At 44.6% G+C, this 17326-nt stretch overlaps 1 protein-coding gene across 10 annotated transcripts in view; it reads right to left on the bottom strand.

The window, feature by feature from the left end:
- The window catches only part of MAGI2 (membrane associated guanylate kinase, WW and PDZ domain containing 2), a 2464469-nt gene extending 2447840 nt beyond the window's left edge, over positions 1-16629 (bottom strand). For 4 of the 10 annotated variants that reach the window (XM_085654031.1, XM_085654036.1, XM_085654032.1 and 1 more), the window contains exon 1: positions 16032-16627. In XM_085654031.1, coding sequence (XP_085510157.1) covers positions 16032-16329 — 298 coding nt within the window. In that variant the 5' untranslated portion in view covers positions 16330-16627. Of the gene's footprint in view, positions 1-16031 lie in introns of all 10 variants that reach the window. The other 6 variants (XM_085654033.1, XM_085654041.1, XM_085654040.1 and 3 more) reach the window with 3 other exon arrangements.
- Positions 16630-17326: the final 697 nt, after the last annotated feature.

The raw sequence follows: 17326 nt of genomic DNA, 5'->3' as shown, positions 1-17326 counted from the left end.
GGGAGGGAGGGGGCAGGCACAGAAAGCATGCGTGCGGCAGTGGTGGCTGGTGGATTTTAAAAGTGGTGAGCCAGTAAATTTTAGATATGAAATGGCAATACGCACACAGGGCGCAGGGCTTAGTCTTCAACACAAGTGCAGTACTGATGTGTCAAGCGGTTTCGGTACCTAATTTTTTTTAAAAAAATAAGTGCCCGGACCAAAACTTTTGTCCAGCAGCCACAACCACATCTGTAGAATATCAGGTGTGCAGAAGGCTAAGCTGTGTAGTTTCGATTTAATTTCAAGCCTCTTTCATTCCACACCAGACACTTCCTACCCCTTTATTTCATTTTGTCAGGTTCTTTTTCAGCCAGGCTTTCTCTTATTGCTGGTATTTTTCCATCTTGCTCTTCCCCTTCTTTCTCCCGTTTGTGTTTTTCTATGCTTGCTGTGGGTCAAAATCTGATGAGGAAATATAAGTGCAATTTCCCTAGAAATGAGCGCCGATGGGCACCATCTGTATCCACAAGCTCAAAATAAACACTGATCAGTTTCTAATGTTGCATTCATGGTATTCAAAACGGTGAGAATACACATGGTCAGTGACTGGCTACCGCCCTCCCCCTATGACCACACCACCCCCGGACACAGCACCCAGACGTGGTATCTTTGGAAGGCGGGGGGTCGCGAAACCCCCCGGCCGTATTTATTAAGTACAAAACAATAAATTTCAAATTTGCATGATAAACGGTTATACAAAATTCAGCAGGACATTAGATACATTATTGTCAACAGGTGTGAGTGTCTATCCTTAACAAAGACTCTAATACAGATTGTTTCCTAACCGAGTCTAACATCCTCCTCTGCATTTTGTATACTAACATTTCTGGGCCATATGGCAAGGTCGCTAACCGGTGTCAGGTCCTACTAGCTGCGCCTCCCCTACAGGTGTGCGCATGCGCAGCCGGGCCCGGTAATTACCCGGTCCACGCCGTGAACTTCATTTACCCACTAAAGGAGGGCCCTTACTCTGCGCCATCCGGTGACGTCATGAGTATGCGCGCGCGGGGTGGCTACCAGCCTAAGGAAAGCGTGACTCCCCAACCCGCGCCCCTTTGAAGCACCAGTTACCTTGCCCCTGAAGTTCTAGGAGGGGCCAATGGCCCCTCCCCCTGGGCGGGCACCTCCGTAGGATGATGCCCGCCCCCTCAGACCTTCAAATAGTTGCTCACCGGTCATGACCTTACCGCATGCCCCTCATACCTAATAAATACGACGACCTAAGGGAGAAAATTCTAAAGGACAACTACACTGACTAAAATCACAGATCATGTATAACATCATAAAGCTACAAGGGAAAGAAAAAGGCCTAAACACGACTGCAACAGTTACACATAATCCAATATCATTCGCTACCTTGGGAGAAAAAAGGCCTACAAGAAAGCATAGTCAAGAACATAACTGCACAATACCATATTGATCACTACAATGGGAGAAAAAGTCCTAACAGAAAAAACCTCATCAGAAACTAACATCTCATGACAATTTCACGCGCCCAATGCCCGCTAGTTGGTCTAGCAACGCATCAACCACGTACTCCAGGGATGGTGGGTGGGGAAAAGTTATCCGCCCCGAGCGCCGGGGCACGTCCTATGTGGGGGAGCGTCCAGGGAACAAGGGGGTCACCTGGGCGCTCCCCACCACTTTATCCCCCCCCCAGTGGCCCGCCCCCCTCCCTTCCGACCCGGATGTCGATTAACGACATCCGGGTCATCCAGGCAGCCAATCGGCGGTAGGGCGCGCCCCCTCAGTGACGCGCCCCACCACCGAGTAGTCCGGGGGAGGTCGCCGCACAGCCATGCAGGCGGGGGGGCCAAGAGCCCCCCCTTTCCATTTTGGGCTTTCGCCCAATTTTCCTATCACTTTGACCAATCTGCGTGAAATGTTCCAGGATTGACCATTAGTGAATCAGACTGTCCAGGGGTAATGCATCTGATGCAGAAATAAATCTGCAGCCTACTGTTTTGCAGTTTAGCAGGGCAGTCTCCGGCTTTCATCCTGCAAATGTTGATTAAATAAGTACCAACCACTAGGTTGGGTAACGGTACCGCCTCTTACTCTCTTACTCTGAAGTAGCAATAATCGTAGCAAGTGATTCACAAAAATAAATTGTTCTCCTTATTATGTAAAATATATCACATAAAAACAAAAATCCCACCTTAGGAACTGAATATGGCATGAGAGATCCCCCCAGCGTGAAAGGCCAGCTATGTATGTAAACACAAAATAAGGCTTTAGGGTCATGAAGCTGTCTTTTTAAGCAGAGAGTCTCCAAATAGTGATGCAATGAAGGCGGACGTGGTAAGTGTGCGTTTCCTTTGTAGAGTAACAAAGACAGAACAATGAGTACAGAATATATATTTATATATATAAATATATATATATATTCACTTAAAAAAACATAGGTTTCACACATGTTATAGTTAGCTGGGCATTTCCCTCGTAAAAAACCAATGAAATTCCCCCGTTATAGTTAGTGCAGGCAACTATAACTCACGCGACCGCAATCCGCTGCTGATGACGTCAGATATTACATCACTGTATTTAGACACTTATTTACCCATGTCTTCTTCCATTCATCTTTAGCTATACATATATTTCATTTTTTTTTTTCAGAAAGACACATATGTCATCAGTGATGTAATATCTGACGTCATCAGCAGCGGATTGCGGTCGCGTGAGTTATAGTTGCCTGCACTAACTATAACGGGGGAATTTCATTGGTTTTTTATGAGGGAAATGCCCAGCTAACTATAACATGTGTGAAACCTATAGTTTTTTAAGTGAATTTGCAAGGTTTTTTAAATGCTAATTCCTAACTATAACGTGTGTGAAACCTATGTTTTTTTCAGTGAATTTGTACGGTTTTTTAAATGCTAAATTATGTATTTATTAATATATTTCTTTACACAAAACTTTTTCACGGCGCGCGCACGGTGCGCTTCACGCACTGTGCGTGCGCGGTGGGCACGCGGTGCGCTTTGCGCACCGTGCACCCACTTTACGCAGTTCGTGCCGTGCACGCACGGTGGGCACGGAGCGCTTCGCCCCCAAGGGCCAAATACATTTTTTTTTCCCGAAAAATAGCGGAGTGCGCGCACGCTGCGCGAACTTCGCAGATTTTTTTCCGTTTGGGTGGTGCGCGCAGGGTGCGCGCACTCGGCGATTTTTCGAAAAAAAAAATAATTTTTTTTTTGCCCTTGGGGGTTCTTCTGGGACCCCCTGACCACGGCCCACGGCTAGGGGGTCTGGAACTGTCCACCCTGCCCCCTTTTCACGTTCTCCACATTTGTTTTTCACCCCCTCAGAGTGCGAGAGACAAAATGGCGGCCGACACTTCCTGGTTTCGACCGATTCGAATGTTTACTAAGATCTAACAACCAATCAGAATTGCGCTCGCGCACGGCGAGGTGCGCGCACCCAGCGCGCACGCTGCGCGCGTACAGATATATATATTGATTTAAATGCTATTTTCTCTGGAAATACTGAGCAGATTTACACCAAACCTGCAAAAGGCACTTCATGGACCTTATGGCTACCTCTCTGCCAAATTTTACGTAATTCTGTTCAGCCGTTAGGGCTGTAGCTGCGACTAAAGTCCCTATGGAAAAATCCATGGGGAAAACGCGTTTTGGGACCCCCCCTTTTTCTCGGCCCCCGCTTCACGAATCACCCCGAGACTTTCAGGGTAGGAGCGGAGCGGAGTGCCCCATTAGTTTTGAAAATTTCGCGAGGATTCGTCAATCGGTGCCAAAGTTATTCAAAATAGAATTTTGAGATTTCCTATGGAAACTCGGTCCTAACTATAACTATCTACTGGCGACCGCCAGTAGATAATATATATATATATATTCACTGAAAAAACCATAGGTTTCACACATGTTATAGTTAGCGGAAATTTTACTGATAAAAAACCAATGAAATTCCCCCGTTATAGTTAGTGCAGGCAACTATAACTCACGCGACCGCAATCCTCTGCTGATGCTAATACTGTATTTAGACACTTATTTGCCCATGTCTTCTTCCATACATTTTTAGCTATACATATATTACAAATATTTTTTTTTCATAAAGACACATATGTCATCAGCAGAAGATTGCGGTCGCGTGAGTTATAGTTGCCTGCACTAACTATAACGGGGGAATTTCATTGGTTTTTTATCAGTAAAATTTCCGCTAACTATAACATGTGTGAAACCTATGGTTTTTTCAGTGAATTTGCAAGGTTTTTTAAATGCTAATTCCTAACTATAACGTGTGTGAAACCTATGGTTTTTTCAGTGAATTTGTACGGTTTTTTAAATGCTAAGTTACTTTACGCCATTCGTGGCGTGCGCGCCCACTTAACACAGTTCGTTCCGTGCGCGCACGGTGCGCTTCGCGCACCGTGCGCGCACAGTGAGCACGCGGTGCGCTTCGCGCACCGCGCGCCCACTTTACGCAGTTAGTGCCGTGCACGCACGGTGGGCACGCGGTGCGATGACAAAGCAAGAAAGCACGTCAACAAATCTGTTTCTGCTTTCCTCCGTGACTATGGTATGGGTGCCATTTACCACAACAACTTGCGTTATGACATGCAAGACATTTATAGAGGAGATGGTGTGCACTTCAATGATGAAGGGAACAGAGTCTTCCTCTTGAACCTTAGACTCTGCATCGGTACTTACTTGTAGGTACCACTAAAAAATCATTTCATAAACACAACGGCTCTTTTTAGAGCCCCCTAATATCTAAACACTTAAATCTGATTTTCATTTTTTTTTTTTTTTTTTTTTCTACCGTACGCTTACCGTAAGCTTACCGTACGCGTACCCCGTGATTTTTTTTAAAATCAATAAATGTTTTCTTTGTACTTTACAGTCCTTCTTTGACCCCCTCACAAATGTAAGGGGGTCTGTAACTCTCCTCATTGCCCCCTTTTCTTGTTTTCACTCTTTTTTTTCTGAGTGAAATACACAAAATGGCGGCCGCCGCTTCCTGGTTTCGGCCGAATCGAATGTTTACTAAGATCTAAGAGCCAATCAGAATCGCGCTCGCGCACGCCACCGTACGCTTACGGTAAGCGTACGGTAAGCGTACCGTAAGCGGGCTCAGATATATATATTGATTTAAAGGCTATTTTCTCAGAATCTACTGAACAGATTTACACCAAACCTACAAAAGGCACTTCCTTGACCTAGGGACTACCTCTCTGCCAAATTTCGAGTAATTCTGTTCAGCCGTTCGGGCTGTAGCTCGTTCTAAAGGTCCTATGGAAAAATGCATGGGGAAAACGCGTTTTGGGACCCCCCTTTTATCTCAGCCCCCGCTTGACGGATCCCCCCGAGACTTTCAGGGTAGGAGCGGAGCGTAGCGCCCCACCTATTTTGAGAAATTCGCGAGGATTCATCGACCGGCGCCAAAGTTATTCAAAATAGAATGTTGAGGTTTTCCTATGGAAAAGGGGTCCTAACTATAACTACCTACTGGCGACCGCCAGTAGGTTATATATATATATATATATATATATATATATATATATATATATATATATATATATATATATATATATATATATATATATATATATATATATATATATATATATATAAAAAATGTGTACAGAAGCGAGATTGTCATGTATGATGTAAGCTTACAGGAAACGTTTTTAAATGAATCCTTACTGCAGGCAACGTTGGGAAATTGTGTCCGGCTTCATTTGAAAGCGGTTTTAAATCTCGGAAGGTGCTATGCCTGTTATAAGGGAATTCTCCTCTGAAATAATTCCTTTTCATTGTTTTCACTGTTCATTTCCTACGTGTTTCTGCTCGTCTTAAATGGCTCCATTTGGTCTTTTTATTGCAGCGCCTGCAACATGATGATCACAGCCCTATCATGAATCAGGTTAGAGCTGAGCTTTAACCCTCTTTTCACCCCTGCTCCATCCTGACTCCTGATAGGACCTGGGGCGATTTTGTCTCACCTCCCGTGCATTCATCCATTCAAAGACAAGCTGCGCTGCAAAGAGCATGCGCAGCAAGTCTATGGGTTGCGAATGTGTGAAGAGGGCTGAAATGAAAAGCGCTCTTCACACATTCGCAATACATGGAGATGATGCACCCCCTGCCCTGTGTTGCTCCTCTGTGCACTTCCGTTGACACCTGCACAGAAATGATAGAAAAACGAACTGACAAATCTGCCAGTTTGTCCGTTTGCATTTCTGGAGGCTGGAAATGCACAGAGTAGGTTTTCTCTCCTCCTGCGTGCTGGTGATGGGAGGTCGCCGCCCTTGCGCCCCCTATGGACCAGCCGCCACTGGCGTGCGGGGGAGAAGGACGCAGAGAGGAGCCGTGGCAGAGGAGGGGTCAGAAAGCATGGATGTGGGGGAGAAAGCAGGAAAAAGGAGCACTGAAACATGAGGGAGGGGACAAGGAAAGCACAAGAGCAGAGGTCGGGACCAATGCACGCGCTGCTGTGAACAAGTTGGAAACATATGGCCCCTGCGCCTGTAGACGCTGAGGCATGTCTGGCGTTTCCCTTGCGGGAGCGAGCAGCAAGGCGCGATAATAGCTAACAGATGGCACCGCTGCTTGCTCCCGCAAGGGAAACGTCAAACGTGCACGAGTGCCCATTGACAGCAGTGCAAACATGCACGAGTTTTAGCCAAAATGCTGAGCGATGCCAAGAGGTCTCGCTAAGCAGCGCTTGCGCGCTGCGTAGGCGAGACCTTAAAAGGGCGCCACAATGAAGAGAGACAATTACTTAAGTTGGCTGTCCCATAGTTCTTGCTCTAGGTTGTGATCGGGGGAAGCCAAATGTGAATGGTAAAAAAACAGACCAATGGATGAAGATGGCTAACTGAAAGCCATTCTATGTGTGTCTACTTGTTTGTATTTGTATTATGATTTTTGGGGAGAACCGGAGGCTAGTCAAACATTTGAAGTGGGCCCTAAGCCAGACCTATAAATTAAAACTATAAGGGTGCTTAATTGTGAGATGTGATTTCATTAAATTTATGAAGTTCTTGGGAAGAAATTATTACAATGTTTTTTGTTTATGGGACGAAAAATTCAACAACAATAGGTTTTGTGGGAGAATATTCCTCCCAAAAATCCGAGGCATATCTAAAACTAATTAAAAACATGTTCAAATTCATGACATTTCACAATGATGGATTGTGCTCAATGTAATCAGAAAATACAATTTTGCACAAGGCTAATTAAAACTAGGGATGCACAAATGTCTAAAGTGTTTCTATCGTGAACTTCCAGCATTTGAATTTCACAGTTGCAAATCCATTTTCAACTTCAACTATCACTTGCCATTTTGCAGGGAAATATTATGCTAAGACAAACATGTGGTAAAAGCAGGAAACTCCACAAACAGCTGAATGCCAATAATCGAGAGCTACGTCAGACATCGCTCATATAATAAAAACTTTCCACACCCATATGTACAATATGGTCCTTCCTCTATTCATTGTCCATTATCGAAGAATGTATCCATTTGAGAAGTTTGTAAAAAGTTGCAAAGTGATTTTTTTAGGGGTTTGCATTCACCAGACCCTAATAAACCAAGACTATCAGCAAGTGAAAAAGAGATTGTGTACACAAAAAAACAATATTCTCATTTTCCTAAAGTTTTCTTTATGAGAACACTCACTAACATGATACAACGCATGGATGAGCTCTAAGATGTGGGATCTAGCATGCTACCAGGAGGTTCTGCTGCAACTTGAAGCCAGAGATGAATTAAAGAATAAAAAACAGTTTGCTGCATTTTTTGTCATTACTGAGAAATCGCTTATTGGTTTAAATGGATTTGGTTTTGGTTTTTTAGCTTTGCAACTAAATGTAATTTTGATCATGTTGTGATAACTAAAAAATGATGCTGCACACTCTAGCGTCCAGAAGTCGACTTTCAGTAAAGTTCATGTTAGAAACATATCGTCTTCTGGCCCATCACCTCCTCAAGTGCCACATTAACCAGCTGTTTCCCATGTCATGGGCTTGCTTGTAAACACGTTTCACGTTTAAGCTATCAAGGTTTAGTAGACGTCCGACAATTGTTTTTGTAACCTCTAAACTCTGAAATATATTCTGTCTCTTGTATATAAAGTGTTCTACTGCCCCTTAGGAGTATGTATCTGCTTGATAAATACACCCAAAAAATCACATGAAACTAAATCAAGCAGATATTGAGTGAACAAAATACTCATGATGGGCCTTAAGGCAGTAGATCCAACAATCTGAAAGCAAACCTAGATACCCTCCCCAAAAAGCATATGCCAAGCTATGGTTCGTGCATCGCACAGCATCCCTGAATCGTCCCACAACCACCCCAGAATAGCCAAAACACCCACTGCCTATCAGACACTGACAGCTTCCTCAACAATATACAACCTACTGTCACCCATGACAATCAGTTCTACAAACCCTAAGAAGTGGAACCAGACTTATCTTAGAATCCCAATACCTTATTCAAGGACTCCCTCCCCCTACTTTACAATGATATAATGTTTTAACCAAGAGTGAGAGTCAGTCAGTGCATAAAGATCCAAACATATGCAACCCCCTGGCCAGGCAAACCACTATGAACACCAAGTTTGTAGAACAAATTCACCCATTACAACATAGTGCATTACCTGTCTCATCTTCAATTCAGCCCATCAAGACAGAATGCTCTGTGGGAAAATCCATCAGCTGAAGAATTCTGAGTGCATCATCACTATTGTCATTTGTGAAGGCCTATAAACCTCAAAAGGCAACAAAGCACTAATAGTCACATCAACAACCATTTAGTCAGAAAAGATAGATTTTGAAAGACTTCCTACAACATATTAAATGCACGTTGAATCTCAAGTGTTAATATTCATTCCAGAGGGTGCATATTTGAGCACCCATGCTCATAATGCCATAGGGCTCAAGCTGCACCCTACTGAAGAAAACTAAATTGACCAAAAGCGATCTAGGGTTGCTTGTGGTCCCCCGCAAAGGAGACAAGGCCTAGCAGTTCAGACTGACTTGTTCCTACTGGAGCAGAAACAAGACTGATTTGCATATGGCTGGCTTATACCTGAAGGGGCATGGTGGGCAAGAAAAAAAGGGAGGACTGGATTGTGGTTCAGAGTAATTAACAATGTCTGAGATTAATTCAAGCATTCCACTCATTTTTAGGTCTCGCCAAGCGTTGCAGCGGGAATGCGCTGCTATCACTTTGCGAGGCATGCAGTATATACTGTAGTGTGGTAGCTTCGTGTAAGCTCAGCCCACTCTCTGCCCATTAGCTTTTGTCTTAAATGCTGCCTTCCGATTGGTTTGAGGCTTTTTAGTCCCTCATCATTCATTATTTTTATCCTTCCACGGTTATTGGCCCCTTTACTCTTGACACTATTTTCTTTTAGGTCTCGCTTAGCATTGCAGCGCGAATGCGCTACCATCGCTTTGCGAGACATGCAGTATATACTGTAGTGTGGAAGCTTCGTGGAAGCTCCCCCCACTCTCTGCCCATTGGCTTTTGTCTTAAATGCTGCCTTCCAATTGGTTTGAGGCTTGTTAGTCCCTCCTCATTCATCATTTGTGTCCTTCTACGGCTGTTGGCCCCTTTACTCCTAACACAGTTTTCTTCCCAGTCTCCCCACCCCACTTCCCCCTCCCTCAGTCTGTGACTTCTCAACCTCCCCCACCCCTCCACTCGCGTCCGTGTTTTCTTGCCTGCCAGCACTTCTCTTTTCATCTTTATTATTGCCACCTTGAAATATGCGAGTTCAAGATGCGTGCTGTACAAAAACTTCTCGTGTTTAAAGAACAAGATTTTAATGCTACTCTAAATATAACAAGACTCTAGGCAACATTCGGGATATGCATAGCAAGTGACGCCTCTTAGTTCACAAATGGCATTGTTTTCGGGCGGGAGGAGCGGCAGTGTTTTAACTCATGCTTAAAACAAGCACTTTTAATAACTTCCTCTCAATTCAGTGCTACAATCTTGTGTACTGAGGTGATGCGCTAATGAAATGCACTTTTTGAATTCTGAAGAGGCATTATTGCACATTTACATCATGTTTACTGTATGATTAACATGCCGATCATTTTCACGGCTCACCCACTGGCTCGTATACGCTTGGCTCGTCTCCGGCTGGCTCTACCTGTTAATTAATATATTGGCTCGCGCACCTCTAACAAAGAGAGATGAATGGATACATGACAGTGAGCCTGGTAGATGGTAGAGAAATAGACTGGTGCAGACAAACAGACAAAGTCAGTCTCCATTGCCTCACGTCAGAATCATTACTTTCAATAACCTGGAAATCTGCCGGCAACTCCATGCCCCAACCTCATCCCCCTCACCTATTCTTAGGAGAAGCGGCAGATTCTGAGCTGTGCCCTGCTGGTGCAGAGGAGCACGGCAGAGTCTGTAGAAGCGCTGGGATCCCTAGCCTCTCTGGGCGGGCACCTAAGCCTTCTGGGTGCCTTCACACTCAGGATAAATGAATACATTTTGTTCTGTGTGTTCTGTGCTTTAGTCACCCCTCTGTGAGCACTGTCTGGTAGATGAAGCTCTGTGTTAATAAATGCATTTAGAAAGGTGGTTGTGTACAAACAAACAACAGCCACAATACTGTACGTTTTGAACGAGTAGTTAAATACCTGCTCATTGAGTACCTCATTGGCTGATCATTCCATGGCACTACCGAAATTACATTTGAACACATTTGCTCCACAGTAAAACACTCCCTTCTATGGGTCATTTAACAACTCAGGGCTTTGGGGTTAGGTAACCTAATATGGATGCTGTGTAAAAGAGTAAATACAAAAATTAATGCAATGAAACTAAGCAACCAGTACTGTCTAAAACTCTGTGAAAACTGACACGCATTCTGGCATTTTGTGTAGTTAATGTCGATTTTCTCATAGATGCGAGTAAAGTAATCCTAATATCTTAATGAAATCTGCACACTTTTAACTAATAGCACCGGGCGACCTTTGACAACTAGGCAATGAATACATTTTCATGTACCCCGGAAGCCCCACTGGCCCCCGCCCCCTTGGCAAACTTCATTGCCTCCCAGTGTTTGGGGGATAACCAAGACGCAGGAGAGTGAGTCAAATAGTCTAGAAAATGAAAGGGAAGCCGGCATTCGGGTTCATATGCTCCGATCCAGATCGCGTTGGTTAGTCTGTAAGCACTACTTTTATTAATGAGTTTCGCATTAGTAAAGCACCACGGTGTGCATGTGTGGCGACACTTCACCATGAGGTACGTGCCAAGCAATTGTTGACACAATCCACACTTTGCGTCTTTTTCAATATATTTATTACGAAGTGCAAGACCTTTCCAAGGGATTTTGCACACTACATACATTCACTCCAAAAATAAAATGTGTAGGTAAAAAACATTGCCTTTTACAATGTCAATAGCTCTAACTCACAAATGCGAGACCTATTTGCATTGCAAATGCTTGTTTTTTCCCCCCGTCTATTTGAGCTCTTGTCCAAGCCCTCTTCAAAAGAACCAGAAAATCTTCATTGCTAGACCTTACGAACTGAGTGTGTGGGCAAAGCAGTGGCTGTCCTTCAGGTAACAGGGAGCACACACATCCACCATTTCATTTCTGAAAAAAAATATTTCTGAAGCTTAGAACTTCAAAGCTCACCATCTCATGCACCAGGAGCCTGTAAATACTTTTCAGTGAGGAATGATAATCAGGGACGGATTTTCAAAACAAGATGGCCACAACATAATTTCTACATTGCACTGTGAACAGGCTCTTTTTTTGTGGTGGCCTGCAAAGGGACTTTAAATATTAATGAGGTAGGGCTTGTCTTGTTACCTTTTTTGTACTTTTTGGGAATAGTTATTTTCACACTGGAATGTCCCCTTTTTGCTAAGAGTGGTAGTACTTTGTTGTTGTTTAAACCTTACCCGCTTACAACATGTGCACTCAACACTCGCCTCATATTTTTTTTTATTTTGATGTTGTTCCAAATTAAATAAGGAGTGAAGGTTAAAATGTGTCATCATTCCCTTGAAATGGAGGGCAAATAAAGTTGTTAAGTCAACACTATTTAGGATGTATTGCTGTGGAAGCGTTTAAACACAGTGAATGGATGAAGCCTATCAGCCCCCAAAGGCAAGGCCTATTGGATTTGCCAATGCTTTCTGTAGCATTCATTTTCTGATGCATTTGTCAGAGATTGCTTAGCACCGGTACCGGGCTGCTTGCTGACTGCAAAATAGTGCCTCATACATTGCAATGGTACAATGCAGGGGGAAGGACATATCTAAATAGCCAATGAGAAAACAGTAAGACCGAAATACTTTGGTGTTAAGCCAAAATGTGACTTACAGCGCATTATGTCACTGGCTGAAGGTTGTGGAGCAAATACATCAAAGGCTAAAGGAGGCGGACCCAAATTCAATGAAAATAAGTATAGAACACAACATGCTGGCCGTAAATGACACAGATATTATACAAATCAAATCTAAAAAGTATGCGCTGCTTCAAATATAGCTGTCCTGGAAATAAATAAAAAAAGAAATCCCAGATTTATGAACGGGCTCCTGAAATTCATGATCCTACATGGAATCAGCAACTATTTACAGTTGCTTGAACTTAACACTTACAGCCACAAATAAGTGAGCCTTCACCACCCCCACAGCCCACAGAAAAAATGTCAACCCTCCTACTCAGGAGTCTTTCAATGCATAAAGGTGATTCTGCTTGCAATGTGCACTGGCAAATCACATATACATATATATCATCAGAGATGTCAATGCTACTGATTAATAATAATGTAAATTGTCATGTCTTCTCTGGTATCATTTGTAAGGTAAAAAGCAGTTATTTTATGGGTGATGGTGTAGAACTAAATGGCAAATCTGAGGGTTTTTTACAGTTTTCATGCAAGACCTTTTGATTTTGCTAAAATCATATATATATATATATATATATATATAATAAACTAACTTATAGGGGATTCAGCCAGACCTCTTCCTCTATTGGTCCGTTGTGTCACTCACGTGTTTCTGCTGCCTAATACAGCAATAGGTCAGCCCACTTAAGCCATTGACTAACTTCTTAAGAGTGATGGCAATTTGTTCTTTCACAAGGAGCTCGCCTGCACATAAAGTAGCACGCTTAATGCCACAGACTACAATGGCAATGTTTGTGTTTTCAAAAGAAAAAAATCTTTTTGCTTTTAGGATTTTTTTTTATAATAGCGAGGGGCAGATGCTGCAATGGCAACAAGCCCTGAGGAAACAAATCAAGTATTGGCAAAGGCAAAAAGCTACCAGTTGGCACAAGATCTTTTGGTTTTGCAAATGCTTGTTTAGTATGGGATCATTACAATAAAATCTCCTCAACTATGGCTCTCGTGAACTTTGAAAGGATATTTTTTGTTTAAGTAGGTTCGAATATGATCCTAATAGAATACAAAAATATCCCTTAGCTCTAGTTTCTTGAGGGAATTTGGTGTTTTTTGTAATGGTATATAGTTTGGATGCAGTCAACAAATGACATAGCTTTCTTCAGTTCCAGTCGGGTATTTTCTGCAGTACCCCAGCCTGCAAACCAAGAAGGCCATGTCCAGCAGCAGCACACGGGATGACCAGGGACTATGTGCGGAGTAATTATGCACACCTCACCATCCTTCTTGAAGGGTCTAGGCCTGTGGTCGGGTCATATAGGAACTGTGCGCATTAATGGTCAGAGTGCAGTACACTAACCCCGGGCACCTGCAGGCCATGTGCTCCCACCATGCTGTGCGGGTACTGTGCACAAGGTGGTGCCTGTGGCCATGCCTGAGCGCAGCCCCTTAGCCCACAGCTCCCTTTTCACTATGTGTTTTTAAAGTCTTCAAACAAGAGCGTAGGGCAGCAGGCATCCGGAACAGTTGGCACAGCACCATAAGCGCAATGGGATGGTCTTAAATAGGCCTGCAAATGCACCTTGTGCTTTGGAGACGGTGGAGCTGTCCGCTCACCCTGTGTCCATCATTTAGCGTTCTTAAAATGGGAAGGGCTTTATTCGTTTCTTATTAGCTTGGTGCCCCAGTTGGAGGAATGAGCTCGTTTTATTCCCATAGTTGAACCAGCAGACTAAATATAAGGGGGTGGGGGGTAGTCTTGAGCTATTTGCAGGTAATCACGTCTACATATTAGATTTACATTTTGAAGCCCGCATACCCACATTCAGGACTGTGCACTTAACTAACTATGCCTCTATGTTTCTTGATGGTCTTCTTTGTTGGGTTGTTGTAAAAACTCGTGGATGGATTTTCACAAAATCCAAAAAGGGCACTTCCATAGCATAGTTTTTGCATTCCTGCCGAGTTTGCTATAGATCACCCAGCAGTCTTTAAGTAAAACGTTTTGTTTTTGACAAATTATAATTGTGGAAGAGTCAATGGAAAACGCAACATTTGAGAACTTTCGTTGATCGATACCCAGTGTTGTAAGACTAGAGTTTTGCAGAAGAAAACAGATATTAAATCTTTTTGAAGACATGTCAAATGTTACCAAAGTTACAAGCAACCCAAAAACTCCTTTCCTGTGGAGGAATGGATTTAACTATGTGAACACTAACTCCAAAGTTATTCAAGGTCGACTGTTATACAAACAAAATACTCTATAAATAGAACCATAAAGTAACACATGAATGAGTCGGTGGGCCTTGATTAAAAGTACATTTGGAAACAAAAGCATTTTGCACCTAAAGCACATAGAAGTTTGCACACCTTTGACAGTGAAGAGGACAAGTTTGCTCGAAGACTGTAAAAATGAAAAATACAGAAATAAACATCTGCGTGGGAACACTGCATCTGCCAGCACCCGCGTGCCTGTGTCTAAGCACTATAGTCCAAAAGCGTAAGCATAACCCAATCCAACACTATGCATTCTATATGATTATCACAGCTTCTCCGTTCTTCGCAGTTACATCCCAACAAGCACACCAGTGACATAGCAAAGATGGCAGATTCCCTAGTGCATTCACGCACAATGGGTTTCCCATCCCTCGGCTAGGGACTGGCATGCAGCTATACTTGAAGCATACTGGGCACTCCGAACCCAGGGCCCGGGGCCACTGCACCTGCTGCACTGTCGATAACCACGCCCCTGAAGCGCGCTCCCGCGGCAGTAGTCTCCCACTGTCCCAGATTGGGAGAAGTGCGGCAGTTCGGCTGGCACGTGCCCACCCTGACACTCTGCGCCCCCAGAATACCTGCCATTGAGCTACCAAGCATGTCAAGCTCCCATGGTCCAGGCTACAACGCATAACAACACTTACTAGGAGCAATTCCAAAAGTTTGGCAAACTTTTGCAAAGTAGACCCAGCTAGTTTCTTTTTTCAAAAACTGAAGCCATTTTGCTGTCCTTCGAGTTGCCCTAACATTTGTTTCCGAAACAAACTTGCCTCAGTCCAAACATTATTTTTTTTTCTTAAAAAGCTATATAAAAGCACAAGCTATAATTCACAACAAACTCTCATTTTAGCTTCGTTTTTAACTTCTGAAAGAATGTAAACACAGCTGGGCAAGCGGGAGTAGCGTGTTTCTGTTTTGTGCCACACTGCCACTTCCAGTTACCTCTCCAGCTTGGTGCCAGCCTATACATTCCAGAAATATTTTCACAGCCATTTTTCTTATATTACGGAGTGACTCACATTTTAACTCCTTCCTCACTAGGAACAGTGCTCCCCAATGCGCATTGGAGACAGTGATGCGCATCCGATTTACTTCGCATCACCCACGGCACTTTAATTTCCACCCCACTTCACCTGCTCTCATTCTCCTGAGGAATTCCGCTCAGCCCCCCCTCCCAACGCGCACTTCTAAAAAGTGCTTTAAGAACCCAAAGAAAGTTGCTTGAAGTACGGCTGTCACTGCACCAGCGTGGACCTGCAGTGCTGAAGTGAGAGGCTGAGCGCGAGGAGCGGCAGCGACCACGAGCCACGCAGAGCAAGCACGCAGCATCCCGGGCGGCGGGTCAGACGGCAGCAGCCTTACCTTGTTTGACACACTTCAACCTGATGGGGTCCTTGCAGTGCCTGATCACGGCCAGCACATCCCTGGTGGTGAGGCCGGCCACGGGGGTCTCGTTCACCTCGAGCAGCAGCTCCTCCGGGACTAACTTGCCATTCTGATAAGCCACCTTGCCCGGCTTCACCTCGCCCAGGTGGGGGAACTGCCCGTCCTCCGCGCCCCCTTTCATCTCAAAGCCCAGCTCCCCCTCTCCGTTCCTGGCCAGGACGCATTCGTGCACTTTGTTGGTCCAGTGGTTCTTCTTTTTCAGGCTTTTGGACATGGCAGGTGGAGGTGGCCGCAGGGGTTGGGGTGCGTGCGGGTGGCGAGAGCCTGTGTGGCAGGGATGCTACGGTGCCCCCCTCCGGATCATGGAGCATGCAGCAGGGGGTGAGGGCAGCCGTGAGAGACGCAGCTGCTTCTTGCCTTGAGGCTGCCCGTATGGAGGTGCAGCGCAGTGCCCTGGTGTGTGATGGATGTGTTGTTAGCTGACATCCCTTGTAGCAGCTGTAACTGTGTGTGTACGTATGTGTGTGTGCACTAGTTGAATAGTAACTGGCAGCAGACAGGGGAGGAGGGGGAGGGATGGAAACAGAGAGGGGGTGGGAGGAGCAGTGGGGCTGGCTGCAGGCTCCGCTGCCTGACCCGGTAGTGCAGTGCGAAAGAGAGGCTGCTTGTGTGCGCCTGGCAACGGAGAGGAAGGCAGAGGGTTGGCAAGGGAAAGGATACTGGGATGGGAAACATATTGCTGGATGCAGGCTGCAGGAAGGCACCTCGATGGAGCAGGGCTGGGGCGCTGCAGCGACAGCCTGGCTGTCCCCTCCTGCTGCACGAGCGTGAGCGGGTGGGGGGATAACGTGACGTGGCATCCCTAATTAATCGCAGCTGATAGAGGACGGATAGCAGGCTCTATCAGTTCATCTATTTATATCCCTTTTTATTACGCACGGAAGTACGTTTACGCGCCGAAAAAACGCAATATACAATTTAATACAAGAGTTAAAAAGAAAGACCAGCAAAGGATAGGGTAGGAAGATATTGAAAACTAAAAACCGGGACATGCCACAAACAGATAGAGCCGCAATGTTACATTGACCTAGAGGTGCAGAATGACCCCATCGAAAGCGCTCACCAACATTGAAAACACGCAGTGGGACAATCCTGGTCAATCAGGGATGCCTCGTCACCATGCAGAGGACCGCAGGGTCGTTTCGATTATATATATTTATGTATATATCATTTTTATTTTTTGCATTCAATTCCTCAGTGCTCCCTCCATT

The sequence above is a fragment of the Triturus cristatus genome, chromosome 4_1, assembly GCF_964204655.1.
Source record: "Triturus cristatus chromosome 4_1, aTriCri1.1, whole genome shotgun sequence".
In the NCBI taxonomy this organism is placed as follows: Eukaryota; Metazoa; Chordata; class Amphibia; order Caudata; family Salamandridae; genus Triturus; species Triturus cristatus.
This window is presented reverse-complemented; position numbering and strand designations above follow the sequence as displayed.